The 27231-nt window shown below is 43.6% G+C and overlaps 1 protein-coding gene across 2 annotated transcripts in view; it reads right to left on the bottom strand.

The window, feature by feature from the left end:
* The window catches only part of STAC (SH3 and cysteine rich domain), a 330747-nt gene extending 312947 nt beyond the window's left edge, over positions 1 to 17800 (bottom strand). For both annotated transcript variants that reach the window (XM_075826963.1, XM_075826964.1), the window contains exon 1: positions 17376 to 17800. In XM_075826963.1, the coding sequence (XP_075683078.1) occupies positions 17376 to 17483 (108 nt within the window). In that variant the 5' untranslated portion in view covers positions 17484 to 17800. The remainder of the gene's footprint in view (positions 1 to 17375) is intronic.
* Between the last annotated feature and the right edge of the window lie 9431 nt (positions 17801 to 27231).

Raw genomic sequence — 27231 nt, 5'->3', positions numbered from 1 at the left:
ATAGATAGATAGATAGATGATAGATAGATGATAGATAGATGATAGATAGATAGATAGATAGATAGATAGATAGATAGATAGATAGATAGATAGATAGATAGATAGATAGATAGATAGATAGATAGATAGATATGAGATAGATAGATATGAGATAGATAGATAGATATGAGATAGATAGATATGAGATAGATAGATATGAGATAGATAGATAGATAGATAGATAGATAGATAGATAGATAGATAGATAGATAGATAGATAGATAGATAGATATCACTGTTGTCACAACTGTAAAAGTAGTTATTCTGTGCATTACGGTTTAGCATATATACTTTACATGCCCCAGAATATCCCAAAATAGATTTTCAATCAAATTTAGGAGATCAGGAATACAATAGTTAATTTTGTGTCTCGATAGATAAAGTGGTTTGTTTTTTCATAGAAATAATTGTTTTTAAAGAAAATACAAAGCATATCTTAACCCAATCTGTCCCAATATATGGCTGGAAGCCTGCAACTGTTTCTTCAGATTACTTATGCTTTGTATCAGTACATAGGCGGTATCCCATGGAATCCATCTGTTCTTCTGCTTATCCACTTACATTGTGGATTCTCTCCCTGTGACATCATAAGAGTTACCATGGCAATCCCAGAAAACATCAAAGGAAGAGGATTTCTCTGTCTTTCAGGTGTAGATTGTTCTATGGAAATTCTACTGTACTGTCACTGTCAATTTAATAGAACTGTGTAGAGCTACCGGACTTGATAAAGCGTAATAGGAAATCATTATTCTCTGATGCATCCACTTAATAGATGACATAGCCCCTTGATGTGCAGCACACAAAAGAGGAAAATACATTTGTGATGCAAAAGGAAGTGAGTACACAAGCTATAAATATCCCTGAAAAAGAAAAGCTGAGGTCCGTCTACCTTCTATCAAATTTCTTTGCTCTAAAAATACAGATTGAGCGTCATCAGTTTCAAAGCCTAAAAGATTGTAAGATAAAGGGACATAAGCGTTGCGTCACCCATAGTTGGGCAACTAAGTGGGATAAATAAATACCTTCAATGTGAAATTATAATGTGTAACATTTAAAAGAGCCAGAAAGGTGTGACTACATCCCATAGAAATACAGTATTAGTACATAGCAGTTCAAATAGCAGGTTTAGACACATAGGGTGCATTCCCAGTAGTGTTGTTTTAGACTGTATATATATTTTTGCATCAATTTTGTCCAATCTATCCAATATTTTCCAATCCATTTACTTCAATGGGGAATAAATTTAGGCAAAAAGTAAACGTCACTGCAAGAAACAAGATTTGTGCTCAATTTTATTTATTTTTTAACACTGAAATCAATGGAACGTAATGCATCAGTTGAGCAATTCCTTCCACACATAAAAACCTACAGTCAATACACCGGTATCATTGTTTTATAAACCTTCTAACACTGGGACTGCTGAAGGACTGGCATCTGTTGAGCTCGCAGAAATACTGTTGAAAATGCATGGTACCATAACACCAGCTGCATATAATAATAAAGTTAATAATTTAGAAATGTAATAAAGGATAGATGATGGAATCAGTGATAGTGTGGTTAAAGTGTAACTCTAGGAATGCTCCTAGCTGATGAAAGTTTAAATGTGAAGGCAGCCGAAAGTCCCCGTTCGGGACTATCTATTAGCCAGAACAGAGAAAAGCTGCATGGAGCAACTTTCGCCCTGGAGGACCCAGTATGTGCATTACTGTGTAATGCTCCATTACCCCTCTGGCAGCGCTGTAGGAATATTGAACTTTTGCTACCAGGTTCCCCATAAATTCCAGCTGATAATTCGGGGTCTAAATGGCAGGACATCCTGTGATCAGCTTATCATTTGTTTCTAACAAAAAGGGATTATTTAAAGCAGATCATTTTAATAGTATGGATTTTTTTTGTATATAATACCATACACAAAGAAGAAAATGTAGGTACTTCCAAAAACTCACTACTGAAAACAGTCCAAAACATCAAGCTTATAGAGCGCCATGGCCGGCCTTAGCTATGTGCGACACGTGCGGTCGCACAGGGCGCCAGCCGCCATGCTGTAAGGGGGGCGCCAGTGGGTACGAGCCGAAGAGAGGAGAAATGTTCCTTCCTCTGCACTGCTGTGTGAAGTGAGTGCTGATTGGAGGAGCAGCAGCTGCCTCTGTCTGTTCCACCAATCAGCACAGCCTGTACTGCAGTGTCACACACACACTCAGCACCTCACGCAGCTCCTTCCTGCTGTGTTGCTGCCCCAGTGAAGACTCCTCCATGGAGCTCCGGTGTCAGGTAAGAAGAGCAGCAGCTTTAGATTAATCTATGTCTATTTATGTGCTGTGTGAGGGAGGAGGAAAGAGGGGGCTTTTAATGATGGGTAACAGGATGTTTTTTTTTTGTTTTTTTTTTTGCAAAGATCGATTTTGTGGGGGAGGGGAGACTAGGTTATAGGTACTTTGTGTGTGTGTGTGTGTATTTTTTACAGATCGATTTTGAAGGTGAGGGGACATTGCCCTAAATGCTATAGGAGTGTGGGGGGATTCTTTATAAATGTATTTTGTGGGCGGGGGACTTCTGTATAGTTTATTTTGTGGTGTAGGAGCTTATTATGAATCATGGGGAAGGGGAACTTAGCGTTATGTATGGGGAGAAAGGATTCTTTAGGGTACGGCCACGCGGAGTGGCCCTCACACTGTCGCAACGCGGCCAACAATCGCTCTGGCACTATGTAGGAGCGGCTGTCAGATACCTCGTTAAGGGGTATTCCGGTTGCATTCGCATGCGCACTGCCGCTCCATTCATTCTCTATGGGAGCGCCGGAGATAGCCGATTGCAGTGTTCTGCTTTTTCTGGCGCTCCCATAGAGAATAAATAGGGGGTAAGTTGTTGTAATTTGCAAAATCGTGTGCCCATAAAGGGTGTATTAATTCATGGCCATGAATTAATACACCCTTTATGGCCGCACGATTTTGCAAATTACAACAACTTACCTCCTATCCATTCTCTATGGGAGCGCCGGAAAAAGCAGAACACTGCACTCGGCTATCTCCGGCGCTCCCATAGAGAATGAATGGAGCGGCAGTGCGGAGGCGCATGTAACTGGAATACGTGCGCCCACTAACAGGCTGTTTGACAGCCGCACTGAACATGGTGCCGGCGTGGTTGTTAGCTGCGTTGCGACCGTGTCAGGGCCGCTCCGTGTGGCCTTACCCTTAGGCTGGATTCACACGAGCGTGTGCCTTTTGCGCACGCAAAAATGCGGCGTTTTGCCTGCGCAAAAGGCACTTAACAGCTCTGTGTGTCATCAGCATATGATGCGCGGCTGCGTGGTTTTTGCGCAGCCGCCATCATTATGACACTCCATTTGGAGTGGACCAACGCTGCATAAAAATCACGCACATGTCTGCAGGCCCCATAGACTAATATAGTCTATATTCCGTCTATATCCCGTTCGTCTGAATAAGCCCTTAGAGATAATATTTGTGGGGGAGAGCAACTTGATTATAAGGGTAGGAACACACAGGGTGGATACGTAAAACTACACAGTGTATACGTCCTGAAAACCGCAGGGAATTTCACCTGAAAAACGGCACCAAATTTTGGTGCAGTTTTTTTGACGGAAAGACTGCAGAAATAAATTTTAAAAAAATCTAATACTCCCAGCCGTAGTCCCTCTCTCTCTCTCTCTCTGAGCGTAGCCCGGCCTCCTGCGATGACGCTGTAGTCCATGTGACCGCTGCGCCTTTGATTGACAGAATACGCATCGCTATGACTACGGCCGGGTGTATTACCTTTTTTTTTTCTCATTAGAGATTAACGATAAGCAAAGTTTTTATCATTGATCTTCTCCTTTGTTAACACTGACCAAATATCATTATAATTGGTCAGAAACTGGCGAATCATGATGATAATTGGCTAAACTAAATAGGCCTTTAATGGGGGTATATTCAGGCTTAGTGCCTAGGACAGCGTGAGTTGTAAATACGGCCCTGCTAAAGACGCAGATACTATAGCGGAGCAGGGAGGGAGGTATCTCCCTGTTCTGCGATCTACTAGTCTGGTGGTTCCCAACATGAGGTTCCCATGAGAACCCTCCAGGGGTGCCGCGACACTCCTCTGGACAACTGCCACGGACGTTCTTTCTCTCCTCCTCCTCATAGCGCAAAGTGGATGTGAGGAGGAGATATTTTTTTGCAGAACCCCTGTAGATAGCACCCCCCCCCCCCCGACTAAATGGACAGAGACGTTAGCGGCTTCTCCTGGAGTGGATGGAATCCCCAGTCACAGCATCTGCAATGCTGAGGACAGGGATTCCGCTTCAGGAGTTAGTTGCCCGATGTCACTGTTCATATATGGACAGTATAGTGTGTGGGGCACTAAAGGGGCATTACATTGTGTGGGGGCACTATATAGGGCATTATACTGTGGGGAGGAATTATGCTTTTTTTATGGGGCATTTTTTATAATGGTGTGGGGCGCCGAAAGATAATTTCGCACGGGGCGCCATCTACCCTAAGGCCGGCCCTGTAGAGGGCAAATGGGTTAAATTCTTACAAAATTATGATGTTTACATGTAGAAATAATTTCTTATATTTAAAAACTACAGTAGATTCAACAAAGGATCCTGAGTCCTCAACACAGATAGACAGACATTTCAGAATTTTTATCATCTCAGTGCCTCTTGAGCCATTAAATCAAAGGTTAAATGGATACACCTTATTTGCATTTTAATTGCTCTCTCAGAAAGAACAAACATAAAGATGCCCGCGGCCCGATTGTCACTAAGATTTGTTCTCATATTGACAACATAACAGCCATGCATAAGTCATTCCTCTGTTATGCCTAGAATGGCGACAGGAACATACCTGCAAATATTTAAAAATGGTAAGTCAAGTGCTAGTCTGAACGCAGCATAAATTCAATGCAACATAAAAGAAATTTGTTGCAATTACTGTAGTAAAAAACAAAAAACAAAAAAATAGGATAAGAAATGCATCTTCTTACAACAGTCCAAAAAAACTGTTAGATAAAAAAAAACAGCAAGCCTTTTTACCGGAAAAAAACAAAACAGATAAATTGAGGGATTCGATAATACTGATGACAAAGGGCATGAATAAATAAATGGAAATGAGAACCCCATTGTGGACAGAGCCTGTGCTACGTCTTTGGATTGTGGACTGGATCCAAAAATTATTTAGAAGCCCTAGGCCCCGCTCAAACATTCTAGCATTCATCCTCATGAAATCCGCTAACATTCCATGTCCAATGCATGTGAATCGGGTTCTTGTAACCCTGTTCAAATGCTTCCGAAAAATATCTGTGTATATATAAGCATTTTTATACTTTTCATAGATTCTGCACAGAAAAACCACAGATTAGCCCCATGCCGATTGAATAGTCCTCATGCGAATTAATGGCACATCAACTGCACAAGCGCAGCAAAAAAATAAAAACAAATGTCAGCCTCGGAATTCTGCCGCTGGATCCTCTTGTAAATACACCTCGCATTTGCCATAAGCAAATCTGTGGTGTGTGAACATACCTTTAGGCCAGGGCTACATGGAGACTTTTTGTAACGCTACTGATTGATTTTAATTATCGAGCTACATCTGTAATTCAATGCAATATATTGAGTTGCATGCAATCTTGTGTACTGCAGCTGACACTCGATAGTTAAAATTAATCTTTAGCGCTACAAAATGTCTTAGGGCATGACCACACGTGGCGGATTTCCTCCGCAACTGTCCGCATCAATGCCGCACAGAATCTGCGTTGCAGATTCTGCTGCGGATCTGCACAAAATGTGCAGAAAATTGATGCGGACTAGCTGCTGCGGACTGCGGGAAAAGTGCTTCCCTTCTCCCTATCAGTGCAGGATAGAGAGAAGGGACAGCACTTTCCCTAGTGAAAGTAAACGAATTTCATACTTACCGGCCGTTGTCTTGGTGACGCGTCCCTCTTTCGGCATCCAGCCCGACCTCCCTGGATGACGCGCCAGTCCATGTGACCGCTGCAGCCTGTGCTTGGCCTGTGATTGGCTGCAGCCGTCACTTAGACTGAAACGTCATCCTGGGAGGCCGGACTGGAGACAGAAGCAGGGAGTTCTCGGTAAGTATGAACTTCTATTTTTTTGACAGGTTGCTCTATATTGTGATCGGTAGTCACTGTCCCGGGTGCAGAAACAGTTACTGCCGATCGCTTAACTCTTTCAGCACCCTGGACAGTGACTATTTACAGACGTCTCCTAGCAACGCTCCCGTCATTACGGGAGCCCCATTGACTTCCTCAGTCTGGCTGTAGACCTAGAAATACATAGGTCCAGCCAGAATGAAGAAATGTCAAGTTAAAAAAGCAAGACGCATCCGCAGCACACATAACATGTGCATGACAGCTGCGGACTTCATTGCGGAAATTAGAATCTCCATTGAAGTCAATGGAGAAATTCCGCCATGAGTCCGCCACTGCTCCACAACAGACAGAGCATGCTGCGGACACCAAATTCCGCTCCGCAGCCTATGCTCCGCAGCGGAATTTTACGCATCGTCTAAACGAACACTGCTAAATTAAAGTGGAAGTCAATGGACAAACGGCTCCGCTGCGGATTAACGCTGCGGAGTGTCCGCAGCGGAATTTAAGTGAAATTCCGCCACGTGTGAACCCAGCCTTAGGCTGGGTTCACACTGAGTTTTTTGCAGGAGGAAAATCTGCATCAAAATTCCATTTGGAATTTTGAGGGAGATTTTCCTCTGCCTGCAGGCCGATTTTCGCGGCGTTTTTCGGCCATTGAGCGCCACGGGCATACAAACGCCGCAAAATGCGCTTTCTTGATGTCAATGGGAGGTCAGAGGCGTAAACGCCTGAATATAGGGCATGTCCCTTCTTTTTCCCGCGAGCCGTTTTTTCCGCTAGGGGGAAAAAACGCCTCTGCCTCCAATTGAAATGAATGGGAGGCATTTTCGGGCCGTTTTTTGGCGCCTTTTGCGGCGCGGTTTCTGCATCAAAAAACGTGTCAAAAAAACTCTGTGTGAACTCCCTCTTAGTGGAGCCCTAGCCTTAGACATCAAGCACACGACAGGGTTGTGTGCACTGAGTCCATACCTCCATAATAACACTTGGTATGAAAATGATTAAAATAATGTTTAAATGATTTCATTTTGTGCAGCGGCCATCTTGTCTGGAGTCTTCATCTAGCTTCTTTTGTAGTGAATAAGAAAGTCATTGCTCCTTCAAGACAAGTTTGTATGTTTATCTTTGACCTTGGTTCCCATACGAGGCTTGGAAAGAAGGAACAGGGAGGGAGTGAGATGGGAGAGGGAGACACATCCACATATGTATGTGAGTATGTCTCCCCCATCTTAAAAGAACGATCTAATATATTCTTTCCAAGAGAGATAATCCACCTGCAACCCTGATATGTGAAGAATTATAATAATGCATATGAAATGTATCGTATGTCTGTAATTGGCTGAATTTGAAATATTGTCACATTGCCTCTGATTGGTTAACTGGATAAAATCACTGGAGGGCGGGTATCAGTTGACATACCCATTACAAATTTCAATCTAATTTATTTTGGCTCAGTTGTTGCGTCAACACATGGTAGCCAAATCAACAGAATCTGACAGAAAATAATTTGGTATGTCTCCATATGAAATCAGAGAAATGGACTTCTATGGGTGCCGTAATGTGGCTCAATAAAATTTGGAGCTTATATGGAGTGATAATATAGCCATGTACATGGGCCCTTATACTGGTTTAAAAGGCCCCAGAACTAGCGCTACTCTTTTCCCCCAGAACTAGAGCTACTCTTATCCATGGGCTATGTTTTAGCTCAAGCTCAATCACTGGAAAACCAGTCACAGCTCATGGACAAGAGTGGTGCCGTTTCTAATCTCATACAACCTCTTTAATGTCACCATTAACAGCATGGTACAACCTAATTCTTTATCTCACATGCGATAAGATTGTTCCATCTTACTGCTAAGGATTCACTGGCGCCTGAGAATGTCCCTGCAATTCTCTCTGATGCAAACCTTTAATAAATAACTACACCCAAGCGACACTTTGTATGGAGGACACAGCTCGATACCAGCAAATAATAAGCCTGCGGTCTGCCTATACAAGCTGCATTGTATCTGTGCCCGAGCACACGCTAATACAATTTTATCAATAACCATCAGAATATTAATTTGGTCTACTAGACCGAAACACAGGAGATTAGCCGTTCACAATGTCTTTTTTCAGCAACTATTATAGATCTAAGGGGAATCATTCAGTGTACATGACAAATAAAATGGACCGTGGACCAGGAATTATTCTGCTGTGACCTGCTGAGTGGAACAATTCAATTAGAAGTATTAGTAGAGCTATGAGTCACATAACTAAATCATCCCTACCCTTATTTTAATTACAAATCTAATTTCCAGCTGGTCAATAGATGATACTGAGTGGTGACACAGATATACTTATATACAAAGTATATACAATGTACTGAGGTTCAGAAAAGGAATACAATATATTCTTGTCCTTTTCTGAAAGGCTGTGAAGGTTACTATATACTACTCTTCTAGAGGATATTGCTGTAGGCAAAGTGATATTAAAAAGAAGCAATATTGGGAATTGCAGATGGTTTAAGCTACCTGGCTTCTTCTTTGTAAAGCTATTAGCCCATAAGAACAAAGCATGAAAGAAAATGCTCCGCTCTATTTATAGCACTTTAAAAAGCTTTTCTACCCATCAGTTAATCACAACTCATCTAAATCAAACTCTAACCCTCATCCTCCCAGCTCGATTAAGTAGCAGCACTGTGCCAGTGATGCTTTCTCCACTAACCTTCAGGCATACTACTGTACATGCAATACTCTGCAAGAAACTTTGTCTTTGTTAAGCATCATTTTATAAAAAAGTTCATTGTTTTATACTTGCTGCGATACATGCCATACATGTGGGGCATGTAATGGGCAGGGCTTCACAAACCCATGGGCACTTTAAATTTTTTGCCCTACCCTCCTCCGTTATTTATATATCGGTGCTGTTAGATTTGGCACCCGATATTTAAATAACCCCATGAACTGTCAATGGGGCGTGTAATGGCAAGGGGATGTGTTACCATGGCTGTGACACTGTCCAATCAGCTACAGACAGTGCCACACCGAGAACTGGAGAAAGGAGAGCGTGTGCGCGTGCACGCTCTCATTCTTCAGCTCTCGGCAGACAAGGACAAGACTGTGATCTCTCGCGAGAGATCACACAGTCTTGTACTTGTCTGCCGAACTGGCAAGGAGGCGTGTAATGGTAAGGGGGCGTGTCACTGCTACGGATAGTGCAAGAGCTGGAGAGAGGAGAGCGTGTATGCTCTCACTCACTCTTCAGCTCTCGGCAGACAAGGACAAGACTGTGATCTCTCACGGGAGATCAGACAGTTTAGTACTTGTCTGCCAAACTGGTAAGGGGGTGTGTAATGGCAAGGGGGCGTGCCACTGCTACGGACAGTGCAAAAGCTGGAGAGAGGAGAGCATGTACGCTCCCTCTCACTCTTCAGCTCTCGGCAGACAAGGACAAGACCGTGATCTTTCGGGAGAGATCACAGTCTTGTCCTTGTCTACCGAGAGCTGAAGAGTAAGTGAACGTGTGCGCGTGCTTGCGTGCGCACACTCTCTCCTCTCTCCAGCTCTTGCACTGTCCATAGCAGTGACACGCTCCCTTGCCATTACACGCCCCCTTGCCAGTTCGGCAGACAAGTACAAGACTGTGTGATCTCTCACGAGAGATCAGTTTTGTTCTTGTCTGCCGAGTGCTGAAGAGTGAGTGTGCGCGCGCACACGCTCTCTTCTCTCCAGCTCTTGCTGTGGCACTGTCCTAAGCTGATTGGACAGTGTCACAGCCATAGTAACACGCCCTCTTGCCATTACATGCCCCATTGACAGTTCAGGGGGTTATTTAAATATTGGGTGCCAAATATAACGGCACCGATATCTAAATAACGGAGGAGGTTAGGGAAAACATTTAAAGTGCTCCAGGGTTGTGCAGCCCTGCCCATTACATGCGGCACTCTTTAAATGGGTTATCCAGGATTTTCTAAATTAATGGTATAAAATATTAAGCTGATACTCATCCCGGAAATTCCCCATCCCCGCTCCAGCGCAGTGGTTCCGGTCCCCGTTGCTCCAGTCCCGGAAGGTCCTGGGTGGTCTCCTGGCCTCATTGGTGATGCTGCCATGAATGGAACGTGATCGATGAGATCAGTGTTGGCTGCAGCGGCAGGTGACCGATGAACAGCATGTGACTGCTACAGGAGCTTTCGGTACCGGAGCAATGCAGACCAGAGCTGCTGTGCTGGAGTGGTGGAGCATTTCAGGGAAGAGTATCGGATAGTTTATTATTTTATATCATTACCTGCCATAGGAATAAATTTGAAAAGTCACGGATAACCCCTTTAATTACAACTTAACAAATCTTTACAATTACAAACAGGTTTATATTCCACCTAGAACTAGAATTATCGGCCCATGAGTAATAGCTAAGAGGAGATGTCTGGATTAGAAAACCAATTTTGAAATCCATCTACAAAGAGCATCTCTCACTCTGGAGGACCTGCCGATCTGTGCATTAAACAGATAACTCATTGATTTAAAGAGAACCTGTCACCTGACCAAAAAACTGCAGTTGACATCTCAGTTAGATTGCAGGCGACTCACAGATTCTGATGCTTTATATATTTTTTTCTTCTAGCCCCTACCGTTCCTGAGATGTCGGGGCCATTAGTTCTGGTGTCCGGTATGCAAAAGAGGCCTTTGACTGTCAAGTGGGCGGTTACCACTTATCAAGTGACAGGTGTTACCCGCCCAACTAACTAACGGCACCGATATCTTAAGAACGGTGGGTGCTAGAAGACGTTATTAAAAAGCGGCAGAATCTGTGAGGCGCCTGCAATCTAACCGAGATGTCAGCTGCAGTTTTTTTGGCAGGTGACAGGTTCTCTTTAACCCCTTAACGCCGAAGGACGGATATATCCGTCCTCAGCAGCTGCTAGTTCGCGCAGGAGGACGGATATATCCGTCCTGTGATCGCGCGGGTACTGACAGTTTACCCACGCGATCAGCGGCAGGAGCACGGCTGTTATACACAGCCTGGCTCCTGCTGCAACTGCCGGAATCGAAGCGCGCGCCGATTCCGGCAGTTTAACCCATTAAATGCCGCTGTCAATAGTGACAGCGGCATTTAATGTGTTTGACAGAGGGGGGAACTCCCTCTGTCTCCCGATCGGCGCCCCCGCAAACAAATCGCGGGTCGCCGTCGGGTTTCCATGACAGCCGGGGGTCTAACAAAGACCCCCAGGTCTGTCTTCAGCATCTGCCTGTTAGGCGATGCAGGAGGCATGACCTAACAGATTGCCTGTCAGTTTTACACTGACAGGCAATAATGCTTTGGTATACGAAGTATACCAAAGCATTATATATGCGATCGGCACATCGCATAGTGAAGTCCCCTGGTGGGACTAAAAAAAAAAAAGTAAAACCGTTAAATAAAGTTTGTGAAAAAAAAATAAATAAAAATTACAGTCAAAGTCAAATAAAACTACTTTTTTGCCCCAAAAAGTGGTTTTATTTAATAAAACGGTCAAAACAAATAACACATACACATATATGGTATCCCCGCGATCGTAACAACTTGACCAATAAAATGAACACATTAATTAAACCGCCGGATGAACGGCGTCCAAAGAAAACGCAAAAAACAACGGCAAAATTCTCTCTTTTCTCCCATTCCCCCCATAAAAAATAAAATAAAAGTTCATCTATAAGTCCTATGTACCCCAAAATAGTACTAATGAAAACTACACATTGTCCCACAAAAATCAATCCCACGTACGGCCACATCGACGGAAAAATAAAAAAATTACGGCTCTTGGAACGCGGCGATGCAAAAACAAGTAATTTTTTTCTAAAAGGGTTTTTATTGTGCAAACGTAGGAAAACATATAAAACCTTTACACATTTGGTATCCCCGTAATCGTGCCGACCCGTAGAATAAAGTTAACATGTTATTTACGCTGCATAGTAAACGGCGTAAATTTATAACGTGAAAATTAATGCTGGAATAGCTGCTTATTTTCAATTCTCTCCTAAAATAAAGTTAATAAAAGTTAATCAATATGTTATAAGCATCTAAAAATGGTGCAATTACAAAATACAACTCGTCCCGGAAAAAACAAGCCCTTATACGGCTATGTCGACGGAATAAAAAAAGAGTTACGACTCTTGGAATGCGACCGTGGAAAAACAAAAAATAATCCTTGGTCATTAACGTGCAAAATGGCCCGGTCATTAAGGGGTTAAACAGGGACTGTGTTTATTTCTCCTGTGGTGGCGCTGCAAGGGAATTGAAGACTTGCTATCAACAAGTTCCTCCACAAATTACAGCTGATCGCTGTGTGGTTCTACCATCTGGACACTCAGTTAGCATTTAATTTTCTTGGGACGCTGCTACAAAATAAATTTAATTTCTGAAACTGTACAACGTTCTTGTTATACCTGCATGCCTGGCAGCCGTCCATAATTTCCAGAGGCCTGTCTTTTGAGAGACATATATATAATATATATAATATATACATATATACAGTTTATAATATATATATATATATATATATATATATATATATATATACATATATATATACCACTGTTCAAAAATTTAGGGTCAGTTAGAAATGTCCTTATTTTTGAAAGAAATGCACAGCTTTTTTCAATGAAGATAACATTAAATTAATCAGAAATACACTCTATACATTGTTAATGTGCTAAATGACTATTCTAGCTGCAAACGTCTGGTTTTTAATGCAATATCTACATAGTGGTATAGAGGCCCATTTCCAGCAACCATCACAAGAGAGCTTTCATGTGAAACTCGACAGTCTATTCTTGTTCTTAGAAATGAAGGCTATTCCATGCAAGAAATTGCCAAGAACCGGAAGATTTCCTACAACGGTGTGTACTACTCCCTTCAGAGGACAGCACACAGGCTCTAACCAGAGTAGAAAGAGAAGTGGGAGGCCCCGCTGCACAACTGAGCAACAAGACAAGTACATTAGAGTCTCTAGTTTGAGAAATAGACGCCTCACAGGTCCTCAACTGGCAGCTTCATTAAATAGTACCCCGCAAAACGCCAGTGTCAATGTCTACAGTGAAGAGGCGACTCCGGGATGCTGGCCTTCAGGGCAGAGTGGCAAAGAAAAAGCCATATCTGAGACTGGCTAATAAAAGAAAAAGATTAATATGGGCAAAAGCACACAGACATTGGACAGAGGAAGATTGGAAAAAAGTGTTATGGACAGACGAATCGAAGTTTGAGGTGTTTGGATCACACAGAAGAACATTTGTGAGACGCAGAACAACTGAAAAGATGCTGGAAGAGCACCTGACGCCACCTGTCAAGCATGGTGGAGGTAATGTGATGGTCTGGGGTTGCTTTGGTGCTGGTAAAGTGGGAGATTTGTACAAGGTAAAAGGGATTTAGAATAAGGAAGGCTATCACTCCATTTTGCAATGCCATGCCATACCCTGTGGACAGCGCTTGATTGGAGCCAATTTCATCCTACAACAGGACAATGACCCAAAGCACACCTCCAAATTATGCAAGAACTATTTAGGGAAGAAGCAGGCAGCTGGTATTCTATCTGTAATGGAGTGGCCAGCGCAGTCACCAGATCTCAACCCCATAGAGCTGTTGTGGGAGCAGCTTGACCGTATGGTACGCAAGAAGTGCCCATCAAGCCAATCCAACTTGTGGGAGGGCCTTCTGCAAGCATGGGGTGAAATTTCTCCCGATTACCTCAGCAAATTAACAGCTAGAGTGCCAAAGGTCTGCAATGCTGTAATTGCTGCAAATGGAGCATTCTTTGACGAAAGCAAAGTTTGAAGGAGAAAATTATTATTTCAAATAAAAATCATTATTTCTAACCTTGTCAATGTCTTGACTATATTTTCTAGTCATTTTGCAACTCATTTGATAAATATTAGGCCTCATTTACACAAGCGTGTGCGTTTTGCGCAGGCAAAAAAACGCAGCGTTTTGCATGCGCAAAAGGCACTTGACAGCTCCGTGTGTCATCGGTGTATGATGCGCGGCTGCGTGATTTTCGCGCAGCCGCCATCATAGAGATGAGGCTAGTCAACGTCAGTCACTGTCCATGGTGCTGAAAGAGTTATCTGTTCGGCAGTAACTCTTTCAGCACCCTCGACAGTGAATTCCGATCACCATATCGAGTAACCTGTTTAAAACAAAAAAGAGGTTCGTACTTACCGAGAACTTCCCGGCCGTTGCCTTGGTGACGCGTCCTTGGTGACGCGCCTCTCTTGACATCTGGCCCCACCTCCCTGGATGACGCGGCAGTCCATGTGACCGCTGCAGCCTGTGCTTGGCTTGTGATTGGCTGCAGCTGTCACTTGGACTGAATTGTCATCCCGGCAGGTCAGAATGGAGGAAGAAGCCGGGAGTTATCGGTAAGTCAGAACTTTTTTTTTTTTTACACGTTCATGTATATTGTGATCGGAAATCACTGTCTAGGGTGCTGAAACAGTTTAACTCTTTCAGCACCCTGGACAGTGACTGTCTCCTGCCGTTTTCGGTCAAAACGAGTTTGGCCGAACCCGGTGAAGTTCGGTTCGGTCATCTCTAAGACACTCCGTTCGAATGTTTGTAAACAGAAAAGCACGTGGTGCTTTTCTGTTTACATTCAGTTTGACAGCTCTTGCGCGAATCACGCAGTTCGCACGGAAGTGCTTCCGTGCGACCTTCGTGGTTTTCACGCACCCATTGACTTCAATGGGTGCGTGATGTGCGAAAAACGCAGATTTTTAGAACATGTCGTGAGTTTTTTTCAGCGCACTCACGCTGAGCAAAACTCACGGACTGTCTGCATGCCCCCATAGACTTGTATAGGTCCGTGCGACCCGCGTGAAAAGCACGCGAGTCTCACGGACGTATATCACGTTCGTGTAAATGAGGCCTAAGTGTGAGTTTTCATGGAAAACACAAAATTGTTTGGGTGACCCCAAACTTTTGAATGGTAGTGTATATATATGTGGGTGTGGTTGTGGTAATGTCTGTGCACTATTCCTTGAAAGCTAAGAAAACACATTAATATAAATCTATATTTCAGGATTAATTTATTAAATTTAGTGTGGTTTCCATGAGATGTAAAGTGATAAATCACATACTGAATTATTTGATATGTCAGACATAAACTAAATCCATCTAAATATTTATGTACATTGAGGCATGAAAATAAATCTAAACAATGCATCAGTGAATTTTTATGTTGACGGAAAGTATCAATGTGTTCATACCCTTAAAGAGGTTCTATAGTTTAATATAAAATAAGATTCAGGCCCAGACAACTGATCGTAGGAACCACAACTAGGGGAATTCTATTTGTATACCTGCCAGTCATCATTACAAATGACTGGACAGTCAAAATATGTACAAGTGGCTCTATAGACGACATAAGGTATATACATTGTCCATTTCATGTCCATAGAGCCACATATATAGATGAGCAGTATGTAAATAAACAACCACCATCCGCTGCAGCTGTTATCTTGGACATCAGTTTCAGGACCCTAAAACATAGGTAATGTTAGAAAATGCAAGTAATACACGTCAATAGACATCAGATTTATGTTACGTTATACAACCCTTTAAAAGTTTGCACCCACAATTTTTCCCCTCTGTGTCATATTATGTTTCAGAATATGTTGTTGCGTTACAAAGTATATTTATTACAGACAAGTTACACCAGTACCTGCTCATTAACCCAATATTCCCAGACGTTTTTTTTTTTTTAACTGTTCTATACATATGTCATACAGCATTTCATAGTACAGATATTGATCTGGGTGGACTGATGTGTGTATATGGCAGGTGCTTTGGCATGAAATTGAAGGCAAGTGCTAAAGAAACTTAATAGGTCTTTTATCACTTTATGAGTTTTATTTTACAGTTTTCTTTATGCTTACACTTTCCGCAGGTCCTCATTTTAGTCCTTCCATGAGCACATCATTATTTGAAACAGTTATTGAAAAAGTAGGCAATGTTTATACATGCACTGCAGAACTTGGTATTGTTCCAAAATGTTTCCACTGCCCCATTAGTACCAAGAACTGTTAATGTACTGTTTAAGCAGCATAAACATGAACATTTGCACCTGACTAGTAAGAATGAACACACAGCATCAAGACTATACAGCAGGTCAAGGTTCCTGGGATAAAAGTACTTCATCACTGTGCAGAGAAGCTGATCTAAGTTGTAGACATCATTGGCATACAGAACATTCCATGCCATCTCTTCACCTTGCATTGCGTATGCCCGCTGTACGCACTTTATTTCAAAGCTTTGTTCAGTGTGACAGGATAACCTGAAGTTCCGAATTGTATCTCCAAAATAGGGAAGGTATGCTTTTCAAGAACATTAATCTCACATGTTTTATTGAATGGCACTAGATTTACCTTACAAATATTTTATATTTTTATTTAGCTAATGTTAAATACATATATATGTCTATGTGTATTGCTATTTTAACTACATTTGTGACATGCATTTTCGGTTATTCTCTATTGGAATATGTTAGAGAAGTTGAATAGTTACAGAAAATTCAGACAAAACATAATCCATACTTTTTTTCTGTAGCATCAACCTCATTCTGATTTATGGAACAGTCGCTGAAATTTCTGCAATAAGTCTTCCACATGTGAACATACCCTTATAATATTATTATCGAAAATGCACCCTTTACAAGCTGAATTGACTTCCATAGTAATCTGCAGGGTTCTTATTCTTTGCATGCATCAGGAGCAGAATATTGGCACCATTTATGAGTGCCTGTGTGAAATCCATTTACTAAATACAGGCTATCATAAATGGCACCTGAATTCTGCGGACACCATCTGAAATGGTATTTCCCACAGCCTTGCTAGCTTATTATTAGAATTGCTCCTAATTATAAAAGGATTGAGTCCAACATTAATATAATATTAGGGAATTGCTGATAAAGCAATACAGCAAAATAATAGTCAAGTTGCCACAAAAAAATTGCTTCACATATTTTAGAGCTCCTGTAAATAGTACATTATCACCCGGCAATGCATTCAATGAATGAAATAACTAGAGGCTTTATGTGTGTAGCATTATAAAGGCAATTCTAAAGAAAATAGTTGTCATTGGAAATGAAAACATGTCACAGACATTGGGTCTATACAACATTTTACACTCTAGCTGTCACCCTTCCCATAGGCTGTTCTAAGAGTAGCAACCTGTAGGGTTACTACTATAGTTCCAAGTCTAAGGAGAAAGGGAAATACCTTTGATTCTTGGCTACTGGTAGAAGCCGGAGACTGAGGCTGTTCAGTGTTTCCAAGTTCATCGTCCTTTTCTACGCTGTCTCCCATGGTGTTGCTTGGAGGAATCATTCCCTCTAGGATGTACGGCTATTAACTGTCACCTTTAATTAATGAGAATGAAGTACTGTCCCATTGACCACTGGCTGCTACTATTTGTTTTCCTGTGTGTACATGTCCTCATGTTTAGTTGAATGTAAATGCTTGGTTTATCATCCTACAGATTTCCTTATAATAATCCAGTCTGTATGTCTCTTCTTCCAGGCAAGTTGTGTTTTCACTAGAATTGCTTTTGCAGGGCTGTGCAGCGTGTGGATAAATTGTGTTCTCCCTTTATAGTAAAAAAGCCTGGAGGTATGGGACATGGAAGTGTGGCTGTCAGCCCTGGTGATCAGGATAGAAGTGAGCTGAAGCAGAAAGCCTGGGCTGCTTACACATGAGACATGAGAAGGAGGAGCTCGCTTGCAGACAGCTTAGGATAGCTTGTATAGGCATGTGCTGCTACTGCTGCTACCTTCTTACTACTGCACAAGAATGGGCAAGCAGGTGGCTAAAAAGCATGGATTTTATTAGCTAAATATTAGAAGATTTTAGTTCAAAAATCATCACAGGTCCAGGGGAGGGTTTACACATTCAGCAAAAACAAAATGGTAATCTTATACCATGGAAATAGAAGAATATAATGTGAAATTGTACATGGCTTTCCAAGTTTTATACATGATAATGTGTATTTCGTATACATTTGTTTACACAAAGTTTAGATGTGTTTTATGTATTCTCTTGACTTACAGCATTATTACTACAGGATTCTGGAACACTGGGGTTCCCTAGAAGCAAGCGCTGTAGCTTTAAATGGATTGTCCACGTTGGAGGCTGTTTTCCATATTGATGACCTATCCATAGGATAGGTCGTCAGTTTATGATTGCCTTGGGTCCGACATCCGGACTCCGCACTGATCAGCTGTTTCTGGGTTCTGGAAGCTACACAGAGCTAGGTGTCGAAACCAGAAGGCTCTGACCAGGGCCGGCCTTAGGATAGATGTTGCCCCGTGCGAAATGATCTTTCGGCGCCCCACTCCCATCATTAAAACAAATTTCCCATGAAAAAAGTATAATGCCCCTTTAATGCCTACATACAGCATAATAATAATATTTAATAATATAATATATTACAACCCCTTCAAGGACACAGTATTTTGACCTCTATGTGTGGCCACAATATTATGTCCCCTGTAGTACCCCTACACAGTATAATGTCCGCTCAGTGGACCCCACACAGTATAGTACCCCCTGTAGATTTTGCCATACAGCCTCCCTGTAGACAGTGCCATAATCCCAAACCTCCTCCTCGTAGAACGTGCCATACAGCCCCTCACCTCCCACTTGTAGACAGTGCCCCCAAACAAAAACAAAAATTGTACTCACCTAGGCCCCGTTCACACGACGAATTGAGCTGCTCCACAACGGAATCTTTGCGTAGGCTGGCGTGATCTTGTAGCCTAATACAGAGTTACAGAGAAAAAAAAAATTTCCTCAGGGCACCCCTACCAAAAATTGTTTCAAGAAAGACAGAAAATGGCTAAAAACAAGCACTACACTCGTAGGGTATGTTCACACAGCGTTTTTTGTAAGGCAAACAAAATCTGCCTTAAACTCCTTCAGGAATTGACAGCGTTGTTTAACTTTTTTTTTTTTGCGGTTTTTCTTAAGCCGTTGAAGTTAATGCAAAAGGCGCAGGCAAAAAAACTCCAAACGGGCGACGCAGGTATTTTCTGTCTCCCATTAATTTCAATTGGAGATCAGAGGTGGAAACCACTTGAAGACCATCAGCCCCCACTCACAGTAAAATGATCGTCAGCCCCCCACTCACAGTAAAATGACCATCAGCCCCCCACTCACAGTAAAATGACCATCAGCCCCCCGCTCACAGTAAAATGACAATCATCCCCCAACTCACAGTAAAATAACCATCAGCCCCCCCACTCACAGTAAAATAGCCATCAGCACCAACTCACAGTAAAGTGACAACCAGCTCCCCACTCACAGTAAAATAGCCATCAGCACGCCACTCACAGTAAAATGACCATCAGCCCGCCACTCACAGTGAAATGACCATCAGCCCCCCACTCACAGTAAAAAGACCATCAGCCCCCCACTCACAGTAAAATAACCATCAGCCCGCCACTCACAGTAAAATGACCATCAGCCCGCCACGCACAGTAAAATGACCATCAGCCCGCCACTCACAGTAAAATGACCATCAGACCCCCACTCACAGTAAAATGACCATCAGACCGCCACTTACCGTAAAATGACCATCAACCCACCACTCACGTTGCCGACGCTGTAACCGGGGATTCCACTCTAAGAGAAGCTCCTGCCGTCTGTGTCCATTTATGGACAGTGACATCATTGGCGTCACCTGGAGTGGAATCCCTGGTCACAGAGTCGGCAACGCTGTGGATGGGGATTCCGCTTCAGGAGTTTCCCCTGATGTCACTGTCCATATATGGACAGAGACATCATGCAGAGCGCTCCAGGAGCGGAATCCCCGGCCACATGGGAATTCCGCTCCTTCAGGGAGCTACAGTGGCGCTAGTAGATAGCAGAGCAGGGAGATACCGCCCTGCTCTGCTATAGTGTGCAGCGGCCGCTAGCGGCGCCGACACCCATGGGGGAAACCAGCACGGGCGTCCTCATGCCTGGTGTCGCCACTAGCAGCCGCTATGGCGGCTACAGCAATAGCGACGCTACTGAGTGAAGAAGCGCCGGGGCGGAAAGGCGACTGCTGAGTCGCCGTGCCCGAGCGCTTCTGAAACAAGCAGGTGAAGGGAGCCAGCGCAGTGCCCCGTTCCACCTGCTGGAGTGATGCGCCCTGTGCAAAGGCACAGGTCGCACACCCTTAAGGCCGGCCCTGGCTCTGACCACTGTATAGCGGCTGTGTTGCAGTACTGCAGCTCAAGTGAATAGGAGCAGAGCTGCAGTAACCCAGCACGGCCACTATACAGTGGTCGGAGCCTTCTTCTTCCGGCACCGACCACTGCATAGCTTTCGGCATCTGGAGGCAGCTTGAACAGCTGATCGGTGCGGGGTCCAGGTGATGACCTATCCTGTGCATAGATTCACTATAAAAGACAGCCCCCAACCTGGACAACACCTTTAGGCCTCATGAAGAGGACCGTAACCGTGTGCACGGTCCGTGATTGCGGCACAGACGGCCGTGGAGTGTCATCTGCGACCTGTTTTCAATTCACGGACCGTGCACACATTGATTTCAATGAGCCTGGACCGCAAATCCGGACCGTATAATGACTTGTCCTGTTTTTTAGCGGGCTGGGCGCCCGGCCAATGCACGGACCGTGGAAACCACGGTCCTCTGCGTGGGCCCATAGAAATGCATGAATCCGCAATTCATCCGCATTTTTGCGGTTGAATTGCGGACGCAAAAACACGTTTGTGTGCATGAGGCCTAAAAGCCAGTATCACACACGCAGTTTTTGCTCCACTTTTTGGCTCCGTTTTTTTAGCCGAACACAAGTGTGGGCACAAAAGAAAAGAGCTGCATCAATCTTTTCTTTATGCCTTTTCTTCCTAATGGCTCAAAAAACTGAGCTAAAAATGCATCAAAACCGAGTGTGTGATCCTGGTCTTTGAGGCTGAAATTAGTTTGCTATCTTTACTCTTAAATGCTCAGCATGGGGGCAGGCAAAGCAGTCAATAAATCTCAGCCAGAATATAGAATTGTTGCAATTCTATCATAAACTGTTATTATCTTTAGCAGGAAAGCAGCAGCTTATTTGAATTTGGCTTCCCTGTCAGACAGTCAGAAGATTACAGGCTATATTACAAGAGCACTACGGATTTGTAGGGTAGTGGTGGAGAATTTGACATTTCCCCCAGCTATCCCTCTCATTAGCAAGCGCTTCCCTTTACTCATGAGAATTTCCAATAACATAACTATATTAGGGATTGCTTTTACGCTACCTACACTTTAATAATTCACAGTGTATTTAACAGTTTGTGCTTCTGATTATTGCACTGTTCCATTTATCTCTTGACAGCTGCATATTGAAAACTACTGCAGATGTTTCCATATCAAGAACCAGATCATGGGAAACTCAAGGGATGAAGAAAACAGGGAGTAAGATCAGAGGAGGGCAAAGATGAATGTAAGAATGTCTCCCCCTGCTTACAGGAATATTCTTGCCAAAAGAGATAAGGCACCTGCAAACCTGATGCGTGAAGAATTATAATGATGTATCTGGAATTAATCGGGTGTCTGTAATTGGCTTAATTTGAAATATTGTCCCATTGCCTCTGATTGGTTAACCTCAAGCCTACACCCCTTCTGAATGATATTATTGTAATTGAGTTTGGCAATAAACATCAGTGAAGGATTTTGAGCATACAAGCATGGTCTCTTGTGTCATCTTTTCTCTCAGAGATATATATATCTATTACCTATGATTTGGAAACTGGATAAATCAATGGAGGGCGGGTATCGGTTGACATACCCATTACAAATTTCAGTCTAATATATTTTGGCCCATGATTGCGTTAACAATGACATATCCACAGGATATGCCATAAATGTCAGGTAGATGCGGGTCCCACCTCTGGGACCCGCATCTATCTCTAGAACGGGGCCCCTTAGACCCCGTTCTACCTTTTACTTCTGCAGCTGCTTACCAGCCACTTACTGATTACATGGTCGGGAGCAGGGGCGTAGCTAAATGCTCACGGGCCCTGGTGCAAGAATTCAGCATGGGCCCCCCTACCCCTCCCCAACACCACCAGACCCCTATGCCCAGCCACCTTGCTGACAGCCCCCATGGATGCCCCCACAGTATAATGCCCCCATAGCTGCCCCCACAGTATAATGCTCCACGTAGCTGCCCCATTCAATAAAATGCTCCCCATAGCTGCCCTCACATAGCATAATGCTCCCCATAATTGCCCCCACACAGTACAATGCCCCCACAGCGGCCCCACACACAGTATAATGCCCCCACAGCCGCCCCCCACACAGTATAATGAACCCATAGCTGCCCCCACAGTATATTGCCACCCAGAACTGCCCCATATAGTATAGTGCTCCCCATACAGTATAATGATCCCAAATAGCTGCCCCCACAGTATAATGCTCCCCATAGCTGCCCCCACAGTATAATGCCCCGATAGCTGTCCCCACAGTATACTGCCCCCATAGCTGCCCCCACAGTATAATGCCCCACATAGCTGCCCCATACAGTATAATGCCCCCCATAGCTGCCCCATACAGTATAATGCCCACATTAGCTGCCCCATACAGTATAATACCCCCATAGATGCCCCATACAGTGTAATGACCCCCATAGCTGCCCCATACAGTATAATGCCCCCATAGAGTATAATACCCCCAACAGTAATGCCCCCATTTGTGCCTTATAGAAAAAGAATAATATTATTACTTACCTTACCCCGTTCCCATGACTGGTAGAGGCGATCCTTCTCCTCTGGTCTCTGCTGTGAGTCACTCAGCTCAGACAGGCGCGATGACGTCACTACATCGCGCCTGCCTGAGCTGCTCACGGCAGAGCGGATGCTGGAGCATTGGCAATTCAACTATATTTAGTCCTGAGTACGCAAATACAGTTGGAAGCGGGTGCAACGCAGGCCGCGCTGTGCAGCAACTGGGGGCCCCAGGCTTAGGGGCCCATTCGCAACTGCGACCATTGCGACCCCTATAGCTATGCCACTGATCAGGAGTTACGGAAACAGCTCCCATAGACCTGAGTGGTAGTTACGGAAACATTGTAAGCGAACTACGCTGTTTTCGTACTCCCGACCATATACTTAGGAAGTGGCCGGGAGGTAGCTGCAGCAGAAAAAGGTAGAACGGGGTTTGGGGGGCCCTAAATTGTTAAAAAATGTATTAAAATTTGGACCCCCACTGATCATATACTGAGCTACGCTGTTTTCGTAACTCCTATAGTAGTGAATGGCAGTTACGGAAGCAGCGTAGCATGCGAGCTACACTGTTTCCGTAACTCCCATTCAGTTCTATGGGAGTTACGAAAACAGCGTAGCTCAGCAAGTTACGCTGTTTCCGTATCTCCCGACCATGTAATCAGTAAGTGGCCGGGAGGCAGCTGCAGCAGAAAAAGGTAGAACAGAGTTTAGGGGCCCTGTTCTAGAGATAGGTGCCGGTCCCAGAGCTGGGACCAGCATCTATCTGACATTTATGACATATCCTGTGGATAAGTCAGAAATGTCCCTGATGGGAAAACCCCTTTAAGGGTCTGTTCACTTCTGCGTTGGGGGTCGCGTTCTGACGTTCCGTCGGAGGTTTCCGTCAGAACGGGACCCCGAGCAAACACAAACTGACACTGACAGAAACCAGATGGTTCCATCTCCATCACCTTGAGAAAGGCTCCTGTGTTGAGCTGAAATGTCACATTTATCTATGGACCAATAAAGCACCATCACTATTTTGATTATACTTTGGAGTGCTGCCTGATTTTTGGATCCTCATCCCATTGATTTCAATGGTGACACCTGGAGGTTCGAAGGTTTCGAACCTTCGAAGGTTGCGAAACGCGCGTCGAGGTGCTCTGTCTCCAGGTGTCCAATATACTAACTATCATGTCCTCTACAGTGGCGGATTATCATTAGGGCGGTTCGGGCGGCCACCTGGGGCCCAATGCTCCTAGGGTGCCCATAGCCACCCGAACCCCCTCATGCCCAGTGGCGTCGCTAGCACCGGAGGGAGCCCCGGTGCCAGGACCGCACCTGTCATGAGACGAGGGGAGCTTCGCTCCTACTTAGCAGCCGTGGTCTCTGCTGCTTTAGAAGTTCCCCTCCAGCCCCCCTTCCCTGCTCTAAACATCTCTCCTCCTGCTGCTAGCTGTCGGGACATGGGGGAGGGGAGACTGTCGGCGGGCTCTGTGTCGGGCTGTGAGCAGGAGAAGAGCTGCAGTGAAGACTCACAAATATCCTACATAAAAGGTAAGTGCATGTGTGTTTACAATGTGTACTTTATATGTGTATAATGTGCATATTCATGTGTACTTTATATGTGTATAATGTGTATACTCATGTGTACTTTATATGTGTATAATGTGCATACTCATGTCTACTTTATATGTGTATAATGTGTATAATCATGTGTACTTTATATGTGTATAATGTGTATACTCATGTGTACTTTATATGTGTATACTCATGTGTACTTTATATGTGTATAATGTGCATACTCATGTGTACTTTATATGTGTATAATGTGCATACTCATGTGTACTTTATATGTATATAATGTGCATTCTCATGTGTACTTTATATGTGTATAATGTGTATACTCGTGTACTTTATATGTGTATAATGTGCATATTCATGTGTACTTTATATGTGTATAATGTGTATACTCATGTGTACTTTATGTGTATAATGTGTATACTCATGTGTCCTTTATATGTGTATAATGTGTATGCTCATGTGTTCTTTATATGTGTATAATGTGCATACTCATGTATGTATGTATGTATGTATGTATGTATGTGTGTGTGTGTGTGTGTGTGTGTGTGTGTGTGTGTGTTATATATATATATATATATATATATCTGCAGCAATTCCGCAGAAACTAGCAGAAATTCCGCTGCAGAAAATGGTGTGTATTTTGGTGCGTTTTTCTCAATGTTGGGGGATGGTGACGTCTCCTCTGAAAAAACACAGCAATTCTGTCCACTTTCCGCAGCAGGAATTGACATGCTGCAGTACAAGAAATACGCACCGCAGGAAAAAATGTCTGGTCGGAAAATTTACGCAGCGTCTGGATGAGATTTGCTAAATCTCACTCACTTTGCCACTACTGTATTCTGCGTATTTTCCGGGCGGAAAATACGCAGCAATTCCGTTAAGTGTGGACAAGCCCTAATACAGTAGCAGCAGAGTAGATTAGATTTGAACAATTCTCATCCACACGCTGCGTAAATGATTAGTAGGGGAAAAAAAGCTCAGAAATTGACCTGCGGTACGGTTTTTTATCCCGCAGCATGTCAATTGTATTTGCGTAAACGCTACTCATTTGTTTTGGGTTTTCCCCATTTAATTCAATGGGGAGGTAAATCCTGCAACAAATAGCAGATGTTATGTAAAAACGCAATTTAGAAAAAATAAAAATCTTATACTTGCCCAGAATTCTGTTTCTTCGTCCGAGCTGGCCTCCTGGGATGACGTTTCACCCCATGTGACTGCTGCAGCCAATCACAGACCAATCACAGGCTGCAGAAGTCATATGGGATAAAATGTCATCCCAGGGCTGCAGTGTAGCGACGCTGTGTAGCACTATATACAAGAGGGGGAGCACTGCGTTGCACTATATATAAGGAAGGGAGCGCTGTGTAGCACTATATATAAGGAAGGGAGCGCTATATGATGCTATCTATAGGGGGCTGTGTGACGCTCTCTACAGGGGGTTGTGTGTGTGTGACGCTATCTACAGGGGTGTGTGTGTGTGTGTGTGGCTCTAGCTACAAGGGGTGTGTGTGTGGCACTGTCTACATGGGGGGTTGGCACTGTGTCCCTGCACAGTGTGATACTGTCAGTATGTAGGGACACAGCCCTGTGAAAGGGGAATCGTAACACCCATTTGTTAATGCTTGTGCAAAAAGGTAGTGTTAGCAATAGTTACGGCGCGGCAGGGTGGCGGTGGAGAAGGGGGGCCCAAGTTTGGGTAACAGCTCAGGGCCCATGGTCTTCTTAATCTGCCACTGGTCCTCTACAGGTATGTTGAATTATACATGCATGTACTCATAGGGACTTTTTTTGATACCCCTTTTTTTGTACCATATCAATGCAGCAAAATTAACATAGGTATGTAATTATAGGGACTTTTCTACTGTAGCGATATTTAACATCTTGTTATACCATTTTTTGTGCCCTGCATGCTGGTATAATATGAGCATAATTGTCATCTAGTTGCACTTATATCAAAGTGTATATCTGTGAGGAATCGTTACCAATATTCATGGTCTACGACTTAATATTATATGACACCTGGCTGATTTTATTATTTTATATGTCTATAGTATATACTTAGGAGGGGGGTTATTTTTGTATTTTTGTACTAATGTGTAATAAATAAAATTTCATAAATTCTATTTGAGAAATCGAATTTGTATGATATCAAGATGTTTCTTTTTGGTTAAATATATATGGATATTGTGATATCTTGAGAATAATAAATTTGTTAAGAGAATATATATAGGTTATAATAGACTTCTGTTTGGTCTGCTGCCACTCCGCTATGTCGGAGTGGCCTAGTAGGTCCACACACCCCTAGATCGTGACAGTATGCTCAGGCCATCCAACCCGCTGGCCAACCTAAGACGGCGTTTCAGGTGATACAAACGGATATTCATTACCTGCGTGCACGCCAGGATCAGCTCCTGCTTGCAGTGAATTCTATCATCACCCGTCTGGATCCTCCTGCTCATCCTGTGGATGTTGCTGCTGTTCCACTGCCTCTTCAGGATCCACAGTTTCACTACCCCTACCGGCTCGCTATGAAGGAGATCCTAGAGACCGTAAAGGCTTCAATAACCAATGTACCATCCATTTTAAACTGCGCTCTCATCTCTTCCCCTATGATAAGGCCAATGTAGCATTAATTATCACTCTTCTCGCTGGCAAGGCCCTGGCTTGGTCGAACCCCATCTTGGAACGGGAGGGCCCGGAATTCTCGCTTCTAGCCTTATTTCTACACACTTTTTGCACAGTGTTCGAAGAGCCGAGTCGAACATCCTCCACAGCTGCCAGTCTGCTAACTCTCAAGCGAGGGGAG

The sequence above is a fragment of the Rhinoderma darwinii genome, chromosome 5, assembly GCF_050947455.1.
Source record: "Rhinoderma darwinii isolate aRhiDar2 chromosome 5, aRhiDar2.hap1, whole genome shotgun sequence".
Lineage (NCBI taxonomy): Eukaryota > Metazoa > Chordata > Amphibia > Anura > Rhinodermatidae > Rhinoderma > Rhinoderma darwinii.
This window is presented reverse-complemented; position numbering and strand designations above follow the sequence as displayed.